The following is a 21,970-nucleotide window of genomic DNA, read 5'->3' as shown; positions in this document are numbered from 1 at the left end:
TTTCTGTCTGAAAACAGACCAGATCCAGTCAAGTTTCTTTCTCTCGCGCTCATCTCAATGAGACTTCAGGCTCCAAGCTGCAAAAGTGCAGCTGCAGATGAAGCGATGAGGAAATCTTGGTGATTTGTGTGGGATCTCCCGATGCGCCCGCTGTGCAGCGCTCAGGACAGACACTGCATACCGAGAAGCGCATTTATTTAGAAGAAAGTTTTTCCCTTACAGTTTGGCAAAAAGTGTCTTTTTCTTCCTCACTTTCAGCTTATCCCTTCCGGGGTCCCCACAGCGTAACAGCACCCACTGTTTCTCATCAGTGATTTGTCAGAGTTTTTACCCCGGATGCCCTTCCTGACACAACCCTGTACTTGAGGGGCACAGGGACCCAGTTAGGCAGCAGCATCAAGGGTCTTGACTAAGGACCCAATCTGGGTGGGGATCAGTGGACAACCCTGGGAATCGAACCCAGGGCTCCTGGGTGTCAGCCCCATACTTAGCCCTCTGAGCCACCCAGCCGCAAAAAACATCTTTTCCAATACTCTCCAAATTGGAGTTTAGCTAATATTTCGGCTACGTGCTAGCTGTTTTGGCCAATTTAGCCTTTTCTTTTCAAGTTTTTGTAGGCTGTTTTAGAGTTAGGCTATTGTTTACATACTAGCTGTTTTGGCTAATTTGGATTTTTTTTTTCCTTTTTCCTTTTAAATATATTTTGAAGTTTACCTTTTTTAGCTACATTCTAGCTGCTTTAGCTAACCTAAGTTTTTTTAAGTTTTTTAGGCTAATTTGGCACTTAGCTAATATTTTAGCTGGCTTTTAGCTTCAGCGATTTCAGCTTTCAGCTTTAGTGTTTTTCAACTATCAATTTAAGATTCGTCAGCAGCTAAATTCAGCTTACAGCATTCACACTAGCATTATTGCAGGTAATGCTATGGATTTAATTTATATTTATGTTAAAAAGTAATGTTTGAAATTTTTAAGAATGTAGTTTTAGAGTGCTTCATAGAGGTTTATCCTGCTGGGCCCGTGACCTAAGGTGTGTTTTGCTCTTGGTGAATCCTCTGGTTCAGTGGTTCACATGGGGATCATCAGCCTCATGCATGGGAAGTCTCTGACATGCATTCATGCTGCAGCCGACTATCCACTGCACATCCACAGCAGACAGACAACTCTATTCTACAGTTATGAAAATCAACACAACATAAACACTGCAGTAAAATGAGTCATGAGTTACACTGACATTCGGCCTGTTTTTACTAGTGTTTGGACAGAATGTCGTCGTTGGTGTTTAAACACACAAAAAGAGAACAAATGTTTGAAGTTCTCCATGCATTTTTAATTTTTATTTTTTTCTTGAGGTAACTGTTTAGAGGTGGAGATGCTTTTCTCTGTATTTTTGGTATATTTCCAGTGTTTTGTTGATAAATGTTCATTAAAATCAGTGGTTAAATGTATTTTTCATGCGTGTCTCTGCATATATATTCATACAGGCAGCTAAGGATGTAAATAATTGGTTTGAATGAACAAATAACTGCAACTGTTCAAATCCAAATGTTTGCACGCGCCTACAATATCTCCTGATTTAACTAATCCAGTAAACAAGACCCAACACTCTGGGAGCCGAGCAGCCGTGACTCTCAGCTGGTTCCGTCCGGAGATGGATCAGAACTGCAGACAGCGACATGGACGCTCTCGAGCGAACGGATGAGAGGCGTCGGTCCCGCGCAGTCTTACCATGGCCTCCATCAGCTCCCAGCTCCGGGCCTCGGATCCCGTCAGGAGGAAATTTTTGAAGTTCCCCTTAAAGTTGACCTTCAGGTTGACGTGCAGCTCGGCCGTGTCGCTCGTTTGCATTTTCAAAGATGACGGCCTGAGCAGACATCGGGGTTGCTGGCCCTTCGTTAAAGCGGCGTCTTGTTCTGGTGGGTTTGATGGAGGTGACCGAACAGACAGCAGCGCACTCGCCCCACCTGCTGGTGAAAGGCTGCTAATGCACAGATGGTACCTGATGATGCTGCTGGAGGTTTGTTTGTTTGTTTGTTTTTACCCCGATTAAACATGTTTAAACCTCTAAAACACGCAGCCATGTCTTTATTTGTATCTCTGTCTGTGTACAGTTAGTTTTTAACTTTATTCATAAAAAACTCCCAGGCATGTTTTCCTTCCAAACAGAACCTCAAACAGTCTCTGATTAACATTCAGTCTCAGCTAATGTGATGAAGCACACACGTGGGGATCCATTTGCATCCCTAATCTTTTCCTGTAACAAACAGAATTGAACAGTGTTATGAAAGCCATCCCTTCAGGTTTACTTCAGTTCATGACCTCTCAGCTGCATTATAAGTAAAATAGACTAATTATGGAATTGATATCTCAAATGAAAAATGCAATCATAAGCATATTCATGACCAACTGTGAAATTAGAAACACCATGTCTAGGGATGTACTTTTTTAGAATAATATGTTTGGAAATATTGATTGGAATAGAGCACGGACATTACCTGAAAAATGTTGCATTAATAAAGTTAAAGACATACAGTATATATAAAAAAAAACTGACATAATATTTACCCAACAAATATGTACATATCAAAATTTTCAGATATTGATCTTAACTGTAGTTGTTGCAACAGCTCCCCTGAATCTATACTACATTTTTTCTGTAACTGTGCATTTTCTTTTGATCTTTGGAACCAATTGGAAGTAAATTAAAAATAAGCTAAAATAAGTCTTGAACATATCATTACTTGTTTTATCTTTGATAATAAAAACAGAAAATATGGTCAATTTACTACCGTTTCAAACCTAGTTTTATTTACACAAATGCAAAATTAGAAAAAATATCTCCGTTTTTTGGTTGTAAACTGAACTACATCAATTTTATAGAACCATCAAAAGGATCCAAACCACTAAAGCAAATCCTACAGTTGAACCCTGAATTACTACTTGATGACTAAATGAATCTCTCGTTTCATTTTTCTAATTATTGCTTCTTTTTTTACTTTTGTACATTTTTACTCATATTTGCCCTGCTGTAACCATTCTGTGTTGCAATATTAATGTTGTCTTTGCTTTGTTTTGGATGCATTTGTCTAAATGTTCTGTGAATTTGTTTGCATTCAATAAAGTAAAAAAAAATAAAATAAAAAAATACTTGGGCTCTACATGGGCTCTTACATCACTTTTACCATCCACTAGATGGCGCAGCGGCATAAGCAACAGACCTTGTAATCAGGAGCTCCTGCAATTGAACTCCACTTGGAGCTAATGGCGTTTTTGTGTTTGCTTTGTTTTTTATCCCCAAACTGTTCAATGCAGGTAAACAAAAAATTTTTTGGCTGGAGCAGCACTACGAATGACAAAATGGCGATTTTTTTTTTTTGGTTGGGGTGGGTGGTGGGGTGAGGTGAGGTGAGGTAAAAAAATTGTCTGATGATCAGCAGATTTCAGACTGCCACCACCTGATTGATAGAAATCATATAAAGCATTGAAGGCCCTAAACCTGTTCACCCAGATGACCAGACGTCAATCTGGCGATCCCAGACCCTATGGGTCCAAATGAGGAACCAACGTTGATGCTGCACAACACTCATCGTGGCGCTGATAAAACCACCACGACTCACAGCTGTGTGCTTCTGTTAATCATCTTAAAGCTGGATTTAAATACAATTATCAGGGTGTTTTTTTAATATTCAGTGAAAGAACACAAAACAAGCTCCAACTCGTGGATATTTTTAGCAATATTTTATTTACTTAAATATTTTACCTTTGACAATGGCATTCCACTGAACGTACCGAGCAGATCAAGTTTATGGGTTTGATTGGTTCTAGTGAAAGATCGACTGGAACTTGACTAAAGCAGTTTTCTTTTTTAAAACAGCAGCATTCATTTAGCTAGAGAGACATGTTAGACAAAAATTAGTGCTTACTAAACATTTTATTTGGAAGAAAAAAAAATAACACTAATGTCTTTTCTTCTGTATAAATCCATTTGTGACGATAAAAACAGCAAAAAAAAAGTCTGGTGCACTCCTGGTCTTTCAGGTTTTTCAGGTCAGAGGTCGGTAGCTAGGCTAAAAAAGCTGGATACAACATTCCGAAGACAGTCATCACTTTGTGAACAAATATAAAGCACGCCGACTTTACAGAGTTCCTACAGTGATACCTGCAGAGGGAAACATGCAGAACCAGTTCATTTAGTATTCCACCGCTGCCCAACCCGAGTCTTTTCTAGAAAAGACGGTTCTGAAATCCATCACAGCTGCAGACAAGCATTCACGATAAATACGTACATGTTAAAAAAAGGATCAGCTAAACATCAATTCTGTCATTCATCCCACAAAAACAGATACATACAGACAGGGGCTGCTGTTGTGGATTTACATGCAATCTTCTCAGATGGCAAATGAGGGTCTTGACAGAGGAAAGGTTAGATTTGTGTTTTAAAGTAGTAAAATATAATTTTCCAAAAGCCAAAAAGGGAGGAAGATGTTTGTGAACCTTTGTAACTGTAGCATCTCACCTCTATGCCTGGTACAAGGATCATTCATGCTTCTGAAAACATCTGTGCTGTCAGTTACTCATTTACAGCCGTGCTCTCTTACGTCTCTTTACAAGATTAGATGCAACCAGATGATAAATGGAACCGTGCCGTTCTACCACAGGTCCAGGTTTTCAGTCTTGGAGAAGCCTGGGTCTTTGCGGAGCTTCCAGTAGGTGCCATTAAACAGCCACATCTCTCTGCCAGTATCATCCTTTGCTTTCCTGTGAGACACACAGAACTCTTACTAAGACATAACCCTTTAGCACCAGAGCTCCAGTGTTTCTGTTCTTTGATTCTGCCACTTTTCAACTGTTTTCAACGATAATTCCTGCAGATTGTGAAGGAGAAAAGCTGCTCGTTGAGCCACTTTTCTACTGGAATCTACTGAAATTGTCATGTTAACAGTTGAAAAGTTGCAGTATATTAAAGATTTTTTTGTTCAACAGGACTCTTCTGTTCAGGGTCAGCAGCCTCGTTTACATCAGGGGTCTCCAAACTACGGCCCACGGGCCAGATCAGGCCCGCCTCCACATTTGTCCCGGCCAGAAACACAGATCGAGACCCACAGAGAACGTGACTCTTTATTCCACCTTTCTGCATCAGAACTATAACTGAGACCATTGATTGGTTTAATTGTCTAAATACTGTAACATCTTCACACTATAGTGATTCACTTTTTCTTCATTTCTTTATTCATATTTTTCTTCCGTACGTTTTTGGACATCTATAGCTCTTCAGCTCTTAAAAATTTCAGCTCTTTCAATGCTAGCTTTTTCTACTGTTACTAAATTATTTTTAGGCTATTTTGGGGTTTAGCTAATATTTTAGCCACAGGCTAGCAGTTTTGGCTAATTTGGGATTTTTTGCGCTAATTTGGCATTTAGGCTAATATTTCAGCTACATGCTAGCTGTTTTTTTCCAACTTAGGCATTCTATTTTTAGGCTAATTTGGAGTTTGGCTAATGTTTCAGCTTCATACTAGCTATTTTAGCTAATTCAGGATTTTTTTCAGTTTTTAGGCCAAGTTTGAGTTGACTAATATATTAGCCTAATGCTAGCTGTTTTAGCTAAATTATACATTTTACCTTTTTTGGCTAATTTGACATTTAGCTAATATTTCAGCTACATGCCAGCTGTTTTGGCTAATTTTGAATTTTTTTCAGTTTTCAGAATAATTTGGCATTTTTCTAATATTTAGCAAGCCATCAAGTAACAGCTTCAGCGTTTTTAGATATCAATTTCAGCTATCAGCAATAGCATCTTCAGCGGCCAAATTCAGCTCACAGCATTCACACTGGCGTTATCACAAGTAATGCTATATTTTTATTGTTTCAATCATTTTAAGTATTGTTTTTTCTGTGAAGATTACAGAAATGAATAATTTAAAATGTGGCCATGTGTGGCTTTCTGGAGAACCGTAAATGTTTACGTTTAGGCTCCGATTGTTACACTTCCGACCTGGCCCACCATCGGGGAGGACAACAGTAATGTGGCCCTCACAAGGAAAAGTTTGGGGATTCCTGGTTTAGAGATAAGTTTTAAACAAAGTTTAACAAGATTGTCAGTTTCTAAACAGAGGAGTGAATGTTGCTTAAATTTGAACATGAAGAACTTCAGGGAACCCTGACACTGCTTGAACTGCTGATTCTATCGTTGAGTGTCAACACATGTTAAATGTTCTTACTTAAAGAAGCGAGGGATATGCTCCTCCCCTCTCTTGGCCATCTCCTTCCTTCGGGTCCGTTGCTTCTCCTCCACCTCGTCCTTCCTTTTGTCAGCTTCAACCACTTTTCCCTCCTCCAGGAGCCTGATTGGTGGTCAGAAACATGCACAAATCAGTCGGAGTGACTTGGAGTCAGAGTAAAATGGAAGCTGCGATTTCCACCTCTGGTCTGGTCGGAACCGAGTGTCAGTCGGGGGTAGAACCTCCTTCAGCTCTGAAGTGAGCTCATTGAGTTCCCGGGCATACTGGGAGAAGCCGTAGAACTGGAAGTGGTCGTCAGGCTGCACGTCTGAACAGAAACAGAGACTGAAGCTCATATTCTTGGTCTTTTAACCCATTTACTGGACATTTACAGTATATTTAATAGCATTGAAGCATTCCGCTGCTGTGGTCATTTCCATGACTTCTGAAGAATGGCTACTCACTTGGCTTCCAGAGGCACTTTGGTGTAGGCAAAGTGTCACAAAAAATGCCTTCATGCCAGAGACCTCCAAAGCGATGGACCACCTCCCCAGCTTTGTCCAGAACCACACCCTGCACCTCGTTCTTACTGTTGTCAGAGCTCCAGTAACGAGACTAAAGAGCAGGAGGCAAATAAAAAGCATTAGAAGAACCTTAAATGCTACTTCCTGAATACTTTCAAGAGGGACACCTCTATTGACAGAGCGTGTGCATGATGGTTTCCTGACCTTGACAAATGTGATCTTGCAGGTGCATACGTCGCTCTTTGTGTTTTTGATGATCACCTCACCATAATGCTCCAACCAGCGTTGCTGACTCAGCACATTGTGAATGCAGGTGACAGCCTTGTTCCATTCATAGTGATCCCCAGATCTACAAGTAACATGCCCATATTTATTAATACAATGCATGAGGGACATGTGCATGCTGGCCAAAGCCCTGAAGGTGCTCCAGGACAGCGCGGTGTGGTCTAAGTTCTTAGCATTCCCCCCTTTAGTCCCATTTCAAGGTTTTAAGAAACACATAGTATATTGGAAATGTGTCAAAGTGACGCTCATGTCAAGGTGTATATCGAACCGTGAGCAGACTGGATCGTTGCATCCCTAGTATTAACATGATGACAATAAAGAAAATATAGTTTTAAAATATTTAAACTATAAACTCATTCATAAATAAAATGATGCAGAAGAGAAAAACTCAAGAAATGTCACATTTTAGAAACAGAAAGTCTAGGGCGGTCGACTCCTGATCAGAAGTGAGCAGGTTCAACTCCCGCCTTCCCCGCCCATGTGTCGAAGTGTCCTAGGGCAAGACACTGAACCCTGAATTGCCTCTGGTGGGAGGTTGGCGCCAGTGTTCGGCAGAGGAGCCACCACCAGTGTGTGAATGTGTGAATGGGTCTGTGACTGTGAAGCGCTTTGGGCCCTCGGAGGAGGGTAGGAAGCACTATACAAGTATACGCCATTTACCATTTACAAGGAAATTTTTTGGAAGCATTCTTATTTACATCTCATGAAAGTAACCTAAAAAGAGAATGAAAAACCTAAAATTGGTCATGTCTATGAATATTTCAGAAGGACGTCACCTGGGGAGCACAACATTGACTGGCCCAGAGGAAATGATCTCCACCGACTTTCCCCAAAACTTGTTCTTCCATCTTTGATCTGCAAACCGAGCAGACAAAAAAAGGACATTAGGTCTGCATGTGACATGCAGGCGCTGGTGCAGGTGGTGCTCCTACCTTGCCAGAAAGTGAAATTCTCAGACTCTGCATGGCATGCTGAGATGGGGGGATGATGGGAGACCTAAAAAGCGCGACAGAGACAGGATTGCAGGCTTCTTGAACACATCGATTCAGCATGTTAAACACATTAAACCATTACCTGCTCGCTGATGTAGTGGAATCCTCTGTCTTCTCTCACGCTCTCATAGGTCTCTCCAAGGACGGGGTTGAATGGCTTGTAGCGATATCTCCAGGACGCCCAGGCATAGCCAGAGATGGAGAATGCTGCAACATAAACCTAAAGACATGCAGGAGTCCCAGTTATTCATCAGTCCGTCTCTCAATTCATTCTCAGCTTCAGAAATGTAGTAAGAAGGTGAACAAACTTACCATTCTCTCATAAGGGTCGTCGATGTGGTTGGCGATGTCCAGCAGCTCTGAGTACTCCAGTTCTTCACTGAGTCTCTGCAGCAAAGACACGGGCTCGTTCAGGACCACTGGCATGGAGACTCTGGACAGGTCCTTCCCGATGTTGTTGTAAAGGATGGTCATGATCCCAATGTGGCTGTTGTCTGCTGAGGGTGCAGGGATGGTGGTCCTGCGCCCTGGATGGAGCAGCACACAACAGAAAAACTTTGACACCAGAAATAGGACAAAACAAAGACGTGAAGTCTTCCATATCTACATTAATACGTCTGCCCATGGAAAATATGGAAACTTGATGGGTTGTTTTTAGTTTAAGTGATGAGACTGCAAATAAAAAGGCTTTGAAATTTGATCCAACAAGCATGGGCCATAAATATCTTCTTTTTTCTAAATGCTCCCTTGAGGATTTTTCCCTCCCTGTTTAATAGCTGATAGCTCCAAACATTTTCACACACCAGCTTCAGACCCATTAAATACAGCCGAGTATCGATTATCATTTCTACAATCGATTCAGTTCCCCGGAGCCTGGATCGATTTGATTCAGATTTATTTCTTTATTTATTTATTCTTTTGATCCTCTCAGTTCAATTTTGAGTTTACACATTTAGACACATTTGTTTAGAAATACATTAATAATCAATGATATGTTTTGAATATATTTATATTAATTTGATACAGTCCACATACTGTACAAATATAATTAGATTATAATTATAATTATTATAATTGGATTGTTAATAGCATACGACATGTGTCAAAGTCAAGGCCCGGGGGCCGGATCTGGCCCTCTGGGTAATTCTATCCGGCCCTCCAGACCATTTTGTTTTATTGTTATTAATGACCCGATGTTATCTTGCGTTTATTTCTAACTTGTATCCTTTTGACAAAATCTATTTTTATGGAGAGTAAAATAATTAAAGTTATTTAAGGTTTAAGTTGATTTATTCTGGAATAATATTTGTACATTTTTATTATTAATATTTATGTTAAAATGTTACGGTTTTAATTTTTTAAAAATGTAGTTTCAGAGTGTTCAATCAATGTTTATCCTGATCGGCCCGGGACCTAAGGGGTGTTTTGGATTTTGGCCTCTTGTGCGATTGAGTCTGACACTCCTGTGTTACATGGTTTCTCAAATGGAGAAGCTCTGACAAATACGTTCAGATCATTAACATTGTAAACATTTTGGCCACTACGTGGCGGTCGCGCTATAGCAGTACACCTCAATTCCAAAAGAAGTAAAGAATGAACAAAAAAAAAAAAAGAAAAAAAATTGTTTTAGACCACAAATGGTTACTTAAAAAAGTTTGGAAAATTCCTGTGAGTTTATAATGATGATAATTTAGTCAGTAATGTACATTTAGGTCGACCGAGTGTTAGCATTAGCCGTCCTATGGGAAATCCCATTAAACGTAACGTAAATTGATTCAAATCAATGAATCGATTTTATCAACCCTACCATTAAAGAGCACAAGCTGGTCATTTGAAGCAGCGCTGCAATTGGTTGATATAAAAATGTTAGCACAAACCTGTGAAACTATTCAAAGGACAACGTTTAACCCTTTAACACCCGAGGCATCGCTGGTGATGCTTAAACACAAAATTTTAAGGTACTTTAACTTTTCAATTGCCAACACGATCAATGTAATTCCGAATTACATTGATCGTGTTGGCAATTGAAAAGTTTCAGTAAATCTAAGAACATAAACACTAGAGCTCCGGTGTTACAGGGTTAACCAACTGAAAGTTTGGGAGGAAAAAGAGCTTTACTAAGCTGACGACTGAATATTTGACTGTACAACAAAGCATGGTCTTGTTACCGCTGTTGGCCTGCACCAGGATGGGCTTGTGTGTTGCACTCTTCACACTGGCTCTGTAGCTGAGGGTAGCAGCAGCTAAAAAGTAAAAACTGAAGGTTATTTTCCATCTTTGGACTGGAACATGAATGTCAGTTCTGCAGAATGCTGTCAGGTTAGTTTGGCTGGTTCTTCCAGACAGTAAGAATGAAGGTAAGCACTTACAGTGGCCCTCCTCAGGCTCCGAGGTGCTGGTGGTGGTGACGTCGCTAAGACCCGACTCGTCTGAAGCTTCAGCCTCGGATGAGGTCTCACACACAATCACCTCACTGGCATCAAAGTATTCTGCCAGGGATTCTGCCACCGAGGGCGAACGGGCCACAGATGGAGCCTTCGGGAGAAAAGAAGACATCTGACAGTCATGTAAAGACCATGTCTGCACCTCTTTCTTTGCCTAAACAAAATATATATTCTCTTTTATTGGTTACAGTGTTATTTCTGTTACAAGAGACACCAGTGATGTTACTGTCTAATCAGCACGAGTAACAATTAGAATCATAATTGCAGCAGCATCTGAGAAAAAGATTTCCCAAAGATTTTAGCAAAAATATTTAGACAAGTTTAAGGTTAATATAAAACAAAAGACAACTTAGTGAAAGACACAAAAGGCCGTACACACCTGGTCCATACGGACAGTGCAGAAGGATTCTTCAGAAGAGTCAGAGGACAGGGAGAATGAGTGGACTTTGGTCAGACGGGACTGTACGTCAAGCTACCCGCGCACAAGCCATGCAGGACAAATGCAGAAGAAACAAGCTATGAATGAATGGAACGCCATACTGATCCCAGCGCACATCCGCAGCAGGTATCCCCGCCCAAGCATTGAGAACGTGCCGTTCAAGCGCAGCATTACAAGTCAAAAAGAGGCCGTCCACACAAAAATAGCAGCTGTGGAAATTTGTTTTGGTATCATTTTAACTGCGCATGTACCAAATACAGCTGAGATGGAAACAGATTTAACACAGACGCTCCAGAGTTTGTTCTTTGATTTACTGTAACTTTTCCACAATTCTGAATCTACAGGAGTTACTTTGATCATGTCAATTAAAAAGTTACAGTTTGTTATTTTGTGTTTAAGCGTCACTGGCGACGCCTCAGGTGTTAAAGGGTTAAACATGCCAGTCCAGATGCCTTTAACCACTATGTGTGAGCTTTGACCCCAATATACTGCAGCCCAGCCAGCACGGCCAAGTGGGCCTCACACGGTTTAAAGGGCAGAAAATGTGGGCCCAATTGTCTGCAGTGTCTGTGGTGGCCCACCTGTGATTGCCACATTGGCTCAAGTGGACACTCAGTGAGTTGACTCGCTATGCTAGCCAGCTGCCTGGTGGACAGCGTAGTGTGTCAGCGAGCTCTGTTGCATCGAGCAAGCGAGCTCCCCTGCAGCAAGCCAACCCACCGAGTCCCCATTCAAGCTAATGTGAGCAAACACAGGTGGGGCCACCACAGAAACTGCAGACAAACCCAATTGGGGCCCACTTGGCTTTACTGGCTGGGAAGCTATACTTATTTTCTCTTAGCAAAGATCCTAATGTTGCACTCCTAACCCCACACATGGTGATGTCCAGCCACCAGGGAGCCAAGAGCGAACAAAAGCCACGGGAACATGCATCAACAGAAAACACTGTTTTTGAGCAAGAACCAACATGACCGCACTGCTGTCATCTCCGTATTAATGAAGGAGAGGCAAGCAGTGCTCCCTTAGACACACCTGCAGTGCCCAAACAGCCCAAACCTGCTCCTCAGATTCACAGAACCCAAAGGGAGGGGCTGGAGCGCCATTGTTTCTGACAGGGTGATACTCATTCTTATAGCACGAAGAACTCTGAGCTCCCAAAGTCAGAAAAGGCCCAGAGTTGCTTCCGCCCTCCCCTTGATGAAACCCGATTTGGGCCACCTTGTGAGTGCATTACCTCAGACATTGTGCTGCAAAGTGTTGCAAGCTGGTGTGACGTGTTCTGTCTGAGGTCCGGCCCGGTCCAAGCCTGCCTCAGCCTCTCCCTCTCCATGGTCAAAACATCATGAATGGTCTTTAAAGAGGCATGGACTGCAACAAAGTATTGATGAAGTGAGGACAAGACTTCAGTGTGAACACATGAAGTGCTCTGGTGTCTTCAGAGCTGGCCGGTGATTACCTCTCTGGGAGAAAGTGCAGATATCCTGATGGAGCTTTTTAGCCTCTGGGGATGTGACTTGTGGATTGGACAGCTGGGAGTACACATAGTCCGGGATGGACTGCACAGATGTTGCAAGACCACTGCAGCTGGTGCTCAGGTGACTCGATGTGAACTATAGGAAAAGGGTACTTCTTTCAGTAACTATGACAGGTGCAGATCAAGGGAGATAATGCGAGTCAGAAACCAACATTTTAAAGGGTAACCAAAAAAAAAAACCAAAAAAAAAAAAAAAAAAAAAAATCAACCTTTTTGTCTGACTTCTATAAATGGGGCTTTAAAATGTGCCATCTGTTGGTCATCGCCCAATTTTTGATGAATTAAAATAAAGTAGTTTGATTCTTGAAAATATAGTTAAACCGTCCGTGTGCTGCCCCCCACAGGTTGAACTGTGATTGGTTAAACCATATAAGTCTGACATCATGATCTGCAGCTCCAGTAATAACAGTCCTGCCCCCAAGCCCCGCCCCTCTGACTGGATTTTCACATTTTGGCTGTGGGTGGGTTATAAGATGAAAAAGGATAGAAGATGAAGACATTCAGAATCCTATGCCGTCTTTTCTAGTTCAGAGGTCTGCAACCTGAAACACTTAAGAAGCCATTCAGGTTGATTTCTTTACTGACCAAGACTCGGCAAGGAGCCACAAAGTCTTACTTCACCCTTTAGAAAACTAGAGCACTGATATTCTAATGTCACCGTTAACGATAAATGAAAATTAAGCATCGCTTCCTTTGCACAAAAAACCCCAAACATGTAAAAAAAAAAAGTTTTTTAATATGAAATAGCTTTTAACAGAGGTTCACATGACTTCCTTTCAATATAAAAGATACCATGGGTCACATTGGACCACCTCACAGCAAATGTTGTAGTATAGTGTTATTTCCTAAATTTAAAAAAAACAAAAACGTTTATTTTACCATTTGTGGTACACCTCAGCCAAAAATGTTAAAATCTAACTGAAATTAAATCAGAGATAACTAAGTAACCATCACCTCAGAATCTTGAATTTGTTCAAAAATAGAAAATCTAAATTGAAATCTGGTGAGCCGTGAGCATGAATGTTGGTTTTGCTTGCTCAAGTTCAATTGATTTTTTTGTGCAACTTTATACACAAAATGTGTCAAAATATTTTATTTCAACTTTGTTAAACTACAAAAGAGCATCTCAATGGATTGCTGGAGCAGGTACTGTAGTCAGATGCTTGTCAGAGTGATATCTTCATTTCCTTCAATTTTGCATTACTACTAACTTACTTTAAAATTACTTTTTAAAATGAAGCTTTTTATTCGTCTTCAACCAGAAAGGGCCAAATGGAGACGTAAAACAGAGGTAGATGAAAAAAAATAGCTAAACTTCAAAATAGCCTAAAAAGCTGAAAAAAACCTAAATTATTCACAACTAGCATGTAAATATTAGTCCAACTCCAAAATAACCCCCCTTAAAAAAAGAAAAAATCCTAAATTAGCCAAAACAGCTAGCATGTAGCTGAAATATTAGCTAAACTCAAAAATAGCCTAAAAAATCTTAGTGAATGCCAAAATAGTCCAAAAAACTAGCAGAATGACAAATTTTAAAACTGTAACTTTTTAACATAATTACGAGTAATAAAAATGTAGGAATATTATTCCAGAATAAATCAACTTAAACCTTAAACAACTTTCAATATTTTACTCTCCATAAAAATATATTTAGTCAAAATTATACAAGTTAGAAATGAGTACAAGACAACATCAGACCATTAATTAAAATTAAATGATCTGGAGGGCCGGATCCGGCCCCCGGGCCGTGACTTTGACACGTGCTGTAGGGGATCATTTGATCATTGTATTTCCATTGGACTGAGTGACTCCTCCCCCCTCACTTTCCAAACAGGAATACATAATTCCAAAGACTTCTATGGAAAACTAAACAACATTACTGTCATATTTGTCGGCAGAACCATTCTTGCTCGGATTCATTCCAAATTATGCAAGTTACAAACTGACCAACCAGCTGCCTCGATAAAAGTAGGTTGTCTTGCCTCAAACGCTCAAAACGTTTGACAGATCCTCCTGAGCCTGCTTTCAATAGAAGGGGTGTGGCTTAACAAGAGCAGTTGCCATGGAAACGTAGACTCTGACAGAAATGGACGATCCTCGACTTTCTTAGGACGTCTGGTTCCAACATGGCGACAGACGTATCGCAGAATAACGAATTAAGTTCATTTGTCTGGAAGTGGAAGGAAGGGATTTTCTTCATCACTCTGTCCAGTTCTCTATATAGGTTCTCCCAGAGTCCATGTGATCACCTTTCCTATAACATTTTGGATCCCTTTGCTGGTATTTGAATGGTTTGAAACTTGACTATGTCTGAAAGTTTAAGTATAGTTAAGAAAACATTGAAATGAAACGACATTTCTAGCGGTACAGAAACACGGCAGTGATGATATTTTCAGTTAAGCCTTCATGCCTCACTGGTACAGTTGAGTGAAGAAGGCTCATCCTTCCATGATGTCAACTAAGCGTGGTGGTGTTCTCAGCAGCTGTCTTCTACTGAGGAAACATGGATTTAAGGCCTTTGATGTTTTAAAGTTTCATTGATGATCATTTGCTCGGTTGGACTGCTAATGCTAGCTTACATTTGTACTATCGATGCTACATTTGTAGCATCATTTCAGATGCCTTCACTCTTTACCTTTTCTGTCTCCAGAAATAAAGTACTATTAAATAATGGTTGAATATGGAACGAGGTAGAAATATATCTTTTGTTGGTTAATGTTTTGAACATGTGCCCCATGCTGTTTAACACCAATATACTGAAAGTTCTCACCACCCCTCCCAAGGCTTCCACACGGGACAAGGTTCTGGAGTGTCCCAGAGTTCTCTTCTTCTTGGGCTTCTCAAGAGAGAGATTCTGAGAATGAAATAAAGACCAGCTCAGCATGATGTCCAAAAGAGTCTGTTGCTGTGTGCATGCACAAAGAATCAACACATGCATTCACCTGCATGCTGATGCGCATCTCCAGGTCTGTGTCTGTGATGGGCAAGCCTCCTTCCAGCCACTGCAGCCTCTGGATGAGCTGAGCCAGCTCGACCAGCTCAGACTGGCACCGGGCTAGTTCTGGCAGCAGGAGAGTCTCGGGTCAGAGAGGCAAGCTTCAATATCAGGGACTCTTCAGCGGACATGACTCTCACCGTTGGAAGTGGCGTCAACATCGTCGGTCTGCTGGAGCCAGGCCGAGACTTTGTTGGTTACCGCTGGGTCCGAAGCGACAGGAGCGGTGCTCGGCAGCTCCGCTTGGTACATGGAGGCTAAGCTGGCATAGTGGGGGGGCTGTGAAAACATCAAGGCACACTTCAGCACACAGCACCATTTCTCTTTAAGTAAACAAGGTTTAAAATGTGCAAAATTCCAGAAAATGTGATTTCCTGAATTAAGTTTGTGCCCGTTTCATTTTTTATACATTGGATGTTGTCTAAAAACATTTAGGAGAGAACATGAGCTCAGTATTTGGTCAACTCAGGAATGGCAGTTTTCACCTATGAAGGTTTTGCTGAAGAGTTGGGATACTTTGAAATACCCTGTTCTGTTTTAAGGGTAAATCCTTAGGTCTTAATTCTGCTGGACCCTGAGTTGGCTCATAGCATCTTAGCTCTGTTGTAGCGGAGCTAACAAAGGATTTGACCCGTTAGCTCAGGGGCGTCAAACTCAATATCACAAGGGGCCAAAATCCAAAACACCCCTTAGGTCGCAGGCTGAGCAGGACAAACATTTATTGAACACTCTAAAACTACATTTATAAAAGTTAAAACCTTAACATAATTATGAATAATAAAAAGACAGGAATATTTTTCCAGAATAAATCAACTTAAACCTTAAATAACTTTCAATATTTTACTCTGTAAAAATATTTAGTCAAAATTATACAAGATTGAAATCTGAGCAATATAACATTGGGCCAAAATCAAACAATCTGGAGGGCCGGATACATTTACCCCGCGGGCCGGATCCGGCCCCCGGGCCATGACTTTGACACACGAGAGTCAGCACCTCTGGAGCTTGGTATCTAAAGGTATCTAAAGGAATTGAGCAGAGGGCAGCCTGGAGTGACAGCCTCAGTGAGGATCAAGAGTGCAGACTGAGCACATCACTAAAACGGATCAGGGACTTGATCCACTTTGAAGAACTGCAGTAAATTTATCTTTTAATTATGTCAGAGTGCAAAACAAAAGGTAGCGTGTGGTTTTTTTTCTCCAAGTGTGAGAGGTCCATTTTATGGTCCAGTTCATTTGCTTTGTATTCACTTTAAGGCTTTAGGAAAAACATTTTTGTAAAACCGTATCAGACGTGCAGAATCCCCTCTCTGTAGTTGTGATCAGACATGTCTCTAGTGCCGAGACATCAAACTATCAAGTTCATACTAAAACAAACATCTGCCTGGAGTTAAAGAAAACCTTCTGAATCATGTGGCTGGTTGTGAGGGCACAAATACTAACATTAGTTCTGTTCTGCTGGGCGAGAGTGGCAAAGGTGGGCAGGGAGTTCTGGCCCGCGGACAGAGCATGGAGGACGCCGCGGTGGACACTCATTGCTTCATTTTTCTTAAAAACACGGTGGGCACACAACTTGGTCACCCAGATGTAGTACATCTCTGTGGTCTTTGCCTGAGAAAAAAAAGAAAACCAAACATTTAAAAAGAGGCGGCCAAGACACCAGAGTTAAAGCTTCTTCAAAGGATGAAAAAAAACCATCCAGAGCCGACTGCCTCGGCGGCCCAAATCCAGGTCGTGAAATTTGAAAACATAATATTGGTAGAATTTGAGCAAATTGCTCCAATTATCCACTAAAATTTGAGAGTGGATCTAAAAATTGCTCTTTGTAGATAAGAGACATTTTCTCTTTTTTTATAATTAATTTCATTTTTATTCATTAAAAAGGAAAAACATACAATGCAACCTTGAGTGGTAAACTTAAACATGATGGAAACAAAAGAAAAAATATGAAACGGGACAAAATAGAAAAACTTATTTCGTCTGCCCCTTTTAACAAATCAATAAATCAGTAAGAAAAACAGAGCATTCTGCAGATTTAAAATACAATAGCAGCAGATTAGGGAAGAAGAACAAAAATGTACAATTACAAACATAAACCAGTGCAAAATGAATTCCATACCTCTGGATGAGGAGTTTTTATTTGTACTAGATACATTTATAGTCATTGATTAAACTCATTTTAATGTAGTTTTTAAAACTTGATATTGTTGTAGCACTTTTTAATTTGTGTGCTGTATATATTCCATTTATGGACTCCATACACTGAAACACATCACTCCTTTAGAAGTATTCTGTGTTTTGGTTTAATGAATATTTCATGCCCTTTGAGGTGAAATTGGATTTTTCTTTTCACTAAATTAGGAGGAAGGCATTTCTTATTTACATTATACACACATATTAAAGTTAACAAGAACATACATTTTAATATTTTTAATTTTATAAATAATAATATGTTAATTGGATTAGTATACGTTTTAGAAGTTGTACTTCAAATTTCTACGCAACAGTTCAGGTATGGTATAATCAAAGAATTGTATAATAGATATAGTGAGTTGTTGTCTAAGAACTGTTTTAATTTGTCTAATACTGCAATTGCTTTTGCTATTTTTGATTTTTCAGTGTTCATTTGTGATTTCCAAGCTAGCTTTTCATCTATCATAGATCCTAAAAATGTTACTTCTTTTGATATGAATATTATCTATGTTTATTCCTTTGAACCAAGTCCAACAAGAACAAGACTATTGTTCAAATCCAAGTGTTAAAATCCTCTGGATTTATTGATTGAGAATCAGTTCGGTTTTCTTCCAACAACCGTTACCTTCAGGTGGTAAAGGTTGTCTCCAGCATCCAAGTCTATGCGTTTGGTCTTCTTGTTGACAGACATGACAGCCAAGCTAATATCAAGAGAGCCGTGGAGCTTTCCTTTTTGAACCTGAAATAATGTAAGTGAACACGATTGGTAACCTTCAAAGCAGAGGAGAATAGATCCACAGCGCCGACACGGTTTCCCTCACATACTTACATCTTGCAGCGTCTTGGAGTACTTGAGAATTCCTCTCTCCAGCATGAAGTATCTCTGAGGAAACGTCACACTGAAGGATTACACTTACAGCTTTGATGCTCACAACCGTAAAGACTGTTGGTACCAACATGTTTGCTGTTCTCTGCTTCTAGAGCACACAAATGAACTGGTCTACGTTTATCATTGGCTCTTATTTCGACAACTTCTTGAGATTTCAAAAAAATCAATTTAATCAAAATCAAAAATATTTAGATATCTTAATGTGCTAATGTAAGATTCAGACAGTTTCCACTCAGTTGGCTCATGGACATTTAGGAAGATGAAGCCAACACCTTATTGGATGTCATAAAGAGATGTTTGTTACTGCATTTCTTGACTCGTCTTTAACCCTTTAACACCTGAGCTCCAGTGTTTCTGTTCTTTGATTTACCGTAACTTTTCAACCGTTAATATGATAGTTCCTGTAGATTTTCAAAATCTACTGAGAAAAACAGCGTTTTGGAAGTGTTTATAGATCCTCCCCTTCAAAATCTACTGGAACTATCATATTAACAGTTGAAAAGTTACAGTATAATAAATATTTTGTGTTTAAGCATCAGTAAGCTTTGCCTGTTAATCAGGACAGACTGAGATCCCATTCAAATTAGATCCACAGAAGCAATGCTTGACATTTAAATGATCAAACACTAGTTTCCCCCACAGCCCGTCATCTGAATGAAGCTCTACTTTCCACATGACCGACTCATTTTTCACTCCCTCATCACTGGTTAACTGCTGCTTCTCCTCACTGCCAAACTGGTTGTTGTGTAACCAGTTATTGATATCTCGGCACAAATCCTGCATTCACGTTCATGGAAGCCCTGTTCAGTTAAAAGCTTAATAATGGCTCCACCCAACCATCGTGCTGGAGAGAGCGCAGGACGTCTGGGGTCAAGTTGATGTCATCGGCACAAGAAACAATCAGCACTGATTCCCTCCTTCAATAATACCCTTTGTTGAAGTTTTAAATTGGCATAACATGGGAACACATTGTACTCACCTTATGCCAGCCTTTGAGGGGATACTTCCTCCTCTTCATGAGGTAACCCTCACAGATCCCGGGGATGCTGAGGTCCTGAGAGGAGCCAGGCTTTGACATCACTTCTGGATGCTGCAAGTTGTCCATCACTTCCCAGTCTCGAGACTGAGAAAGAAAGCGTTTTGGAAGTGTTCATAAGTGAATTAGCATCAATGGCACAGTAGTGCACAGGCTCTTTATTTCAGCATTTTGTATTAAATTTCAATTTCCAACCCTTTTTTGTTCGGAGGTCAAATCTTGACAGTGAACTCTGTTTGCCCACCTCAGTCTAACCAAGCTAGAAAGCTGTTGGTTACGTTACAGACTGCATCATCTGAACGTGACAGCTAGTCCGAATTCTTCCCTTCCCCTCCATTTGAAGGGGCCTTTTTAGTGCAAGTGTGTCCGGACTTTTTTTTTTTTTTTTTTTAAATCCAACCCTCCAAACAGAGGGATACAAAGTCCTCTGTCTCGAGCATAAACCACATCGCACTGAGAAGCTATTTCCTTCTCATGGGTGTTCTCTGAACAACAGAAGTTTATATTTAAATGTAAGTAATGACTTTTAGCTGTAGTGTGAACTTTTTAAAGTTAAAAAACCTCTTTTGTTATGTATATACAAGTGCTGGAAGTTCACTGCCAACACTGGCAGACCGGTGATCATTGGTGATGTCATTGAACGAAAGTGACATCTGAATTATGAGACTATAAATCAATGGGACAAATGAATGGGAAGGGAAGAATTCAGATTGGGCCTCTAGACCATAAGACCGTTAATATCGGACTGAAAAACATGATTTGATTTGTACAACAGTGGATTTGTAATATAAAATTAATTCTTAATCTTCATGTTTTAAGCTGATACATTCCAGAAATAAATGAAGGCATATATTTGGAATGACTTTAAGGTTCTTACCACTTTTGACTGTTTGGATGAACAAGTGCTGCTGTTCCGCGAGTGGCCAGGCTTATAAGTGCTGGCCACGGACTTGTTCGTGCAGCTGTGAAGCGACTGGCTGCTGGCAGCAGGTGGGGGACACACCTGAGGGTCCATTGGTACGATGTGATGTGGAAAGTCTTGCATGACTGAGAGCTTCTTCAGGACAGGCAGAAGCACATGGCAGTCAATGCAGAGGTTTGGAGTTGAATGTTTAACTTGAAGTCACTGTTGGAAGAAAACCAATTTATCTTGTGCAAGAACACAAGATCACAGAAAACACAAGATCAATATCCACCAGTAAAGCTAAGACCATATGAAGGCTCGTCTTCAAAGGTCCTGAGTCCAGTCCACAGCAGGGGAGGCCTGTTTAAAGGCCAAGTCCCGTCACATGTCACACATCAGATGTGAGTGAAGTTTGGGGGTGGTGAGCTGCAGACACAGGTGCACTCAGGAACCATTTGGTGGTTTAACCCCCCCCCCAATCCAAGCCTTTAATGCTGAGTGTCAAGCAGGGAGGAACTGGGTCCCATTTCTAGAGTCATTGGTGCGACTCAGCCGGGAATTGAACTCGCGACCTTCCAGTCTCAGGGTGGACGCTCTTCCACAGGCCACTGAACTGGTTTATTCTGCTTTAGAGCCAAGTATTGAGTGTAAGAAAACAAAGGTAATTATTTTAACCTAGTAGTTTCTTTGTTGTTAAATAGTAAATTCAGAAAGATGTACTTAATTGAAGACCCCCCCCCCCACACACACACACACACACGTCATTCCTTTGACTTACACAACAGGAAAAAACAGGTAGGAGGAGGAAATGTTCAGTTTAACTTCCTTGTGCAAAAAGACTGTTGACTTGATTCTAAAAACAGATGAGAACTATTGTCACAGGATGTTGGCTTCATGAAAGAGAATAAAACACAACAACACAAATATTTAGACATGAAACCTCAATGTTTGTGATTCAAGATCAAGGAGCCAGCTTGCCTCTCTGACCTCATTGGCACCTTTTTATAAAAATCCCATTAGAGACCAAGTGTGAAAAAGTCTGGCCTGACAAAAACCCACTCAGTCAAACACAAATGAAACGCACCTGTGTGGTCCTGACGTTTGACAAACTGTAGTCCACAGTCAATTCTCCTGTTTTGCCCAAAAAGCTTCTGTCTATACTTAAAACCAATCACTGCACTCAAAGAACCCTCTGACAAATCCTTTCCTGGCCTTGGCTCATGAACAAGTCCCTTGTGCTGGCTTCCCTTCTCAACGGAAAAGAGCCACACCTGACTGATGATCTGCTCTGCAGCAGCCTGCCTATCAAAACCAGCAGGTATCTGGGCGGGGCTCAGGCTTCTGACTCCACCTCACCAAACAGGCCAGCCAACTTTGTCATCTCCAGGATGAAATGATGTGCCACAGCATGTCACGCCATTCCCACTGAAACAAGCTGCTTTCAGTTACCAGGTGTTGCCAACAAAACAAAAATGGAACAAAACAGATGCAACTTGAAGGAGAAATAAATGAAATGTT

General features: G+C 40.7%; 1 protein-coding gene across 4 annotated transcripts; it reads right to left on the bottom strand.

The window, feature by feature from the left end:
- Positions 1 to 3,909: 3,909 nt before the first annotated feature.
- On the bottom strand, positions 3,910 to 21,748 carry LOC112157767 (oxysterol-binding protein-related protein 7). Of its 4 annotated transcripts, XM_024290754.2 has the most exons (25): positions 21,537 to 21,748; positions 21,393 to 21,450; positions 21,231 to 21,305; positions 20,426 to 20,674; positions 19,492 to 19,635; positions 18,453 to 18,506; positions 18,249 to 18,362; positions 16,874 to 17,041; positions 15,572 to 15,710; positions 15,379 to 15,497; positions 15,207 to 15,290; positions 12,359 to 12,512; positions 12,137 to 12,270; positions 10,843 to 10,935; positions 10,389 to 10,554; positions 10,188 to 10,262; positions 8,332 to 8,546; positions 8,102 to 8,239; positions 7,960 to 8,023; positions 7,804 to 7,882; positions 6,947 to 7,091; positions 6,683 to 6,833; positions 6,420 to 6,546; positions 6,219 to 6,341; positions 3,910 to 4,755 (listed from the first exon to the last, which is right to left on the bottom strand). In XM_024290754.2, exons 4-25 carry the CDS (start codon positions 20,591 to 20,593, stop codon positions 4,647 to 4,649), a joined length of 2,763 nt encoding a protein of 920 aa, XP_024146522.1. In that variant the 5' UTR covers positions 20,594 to 20,674; positions 21,231 to 21,305; positions 21,393 to 21,450; positions 21,537 to 21,748; the 3' UTR covers positions 3,910 to 4,646. The 4 variants fall into 4 exon arrangements, with proteins under 4 accessions (XP_024146522.1, XP_024146521.1, XP_024146520.1 ...); XM_024290753.2 differs by lacking the exon at positions 21,393 to 21,450; XM_024290752.2 differs by lacking the exons at positions 21,231 to 21,305; positions 21,393 to 21,450.
- Positions 21,749 to 21,970: the final 222 nt, after the last annotated feature.

The sequence above is a fragment of the Oryzias melastigma genome, linkage group LG8 (assembly GCF_002922805.2).
Source record: "Oryzias melastigma strain HK-1 linkage group LG8, ASM292280v2, whole genome shotgun sequence".
Lineage (NCBI taxonomy): Eukaryota > Metazoa > Chordata > Actinopteri > Beloniformes > Adrianichthyidae > Oryzias > Oryzias melastigma.
Note: the sequence above shows the minus strand (reverse complement) of the source record. Positions and strands in the feature narration are given on the sequence as shown.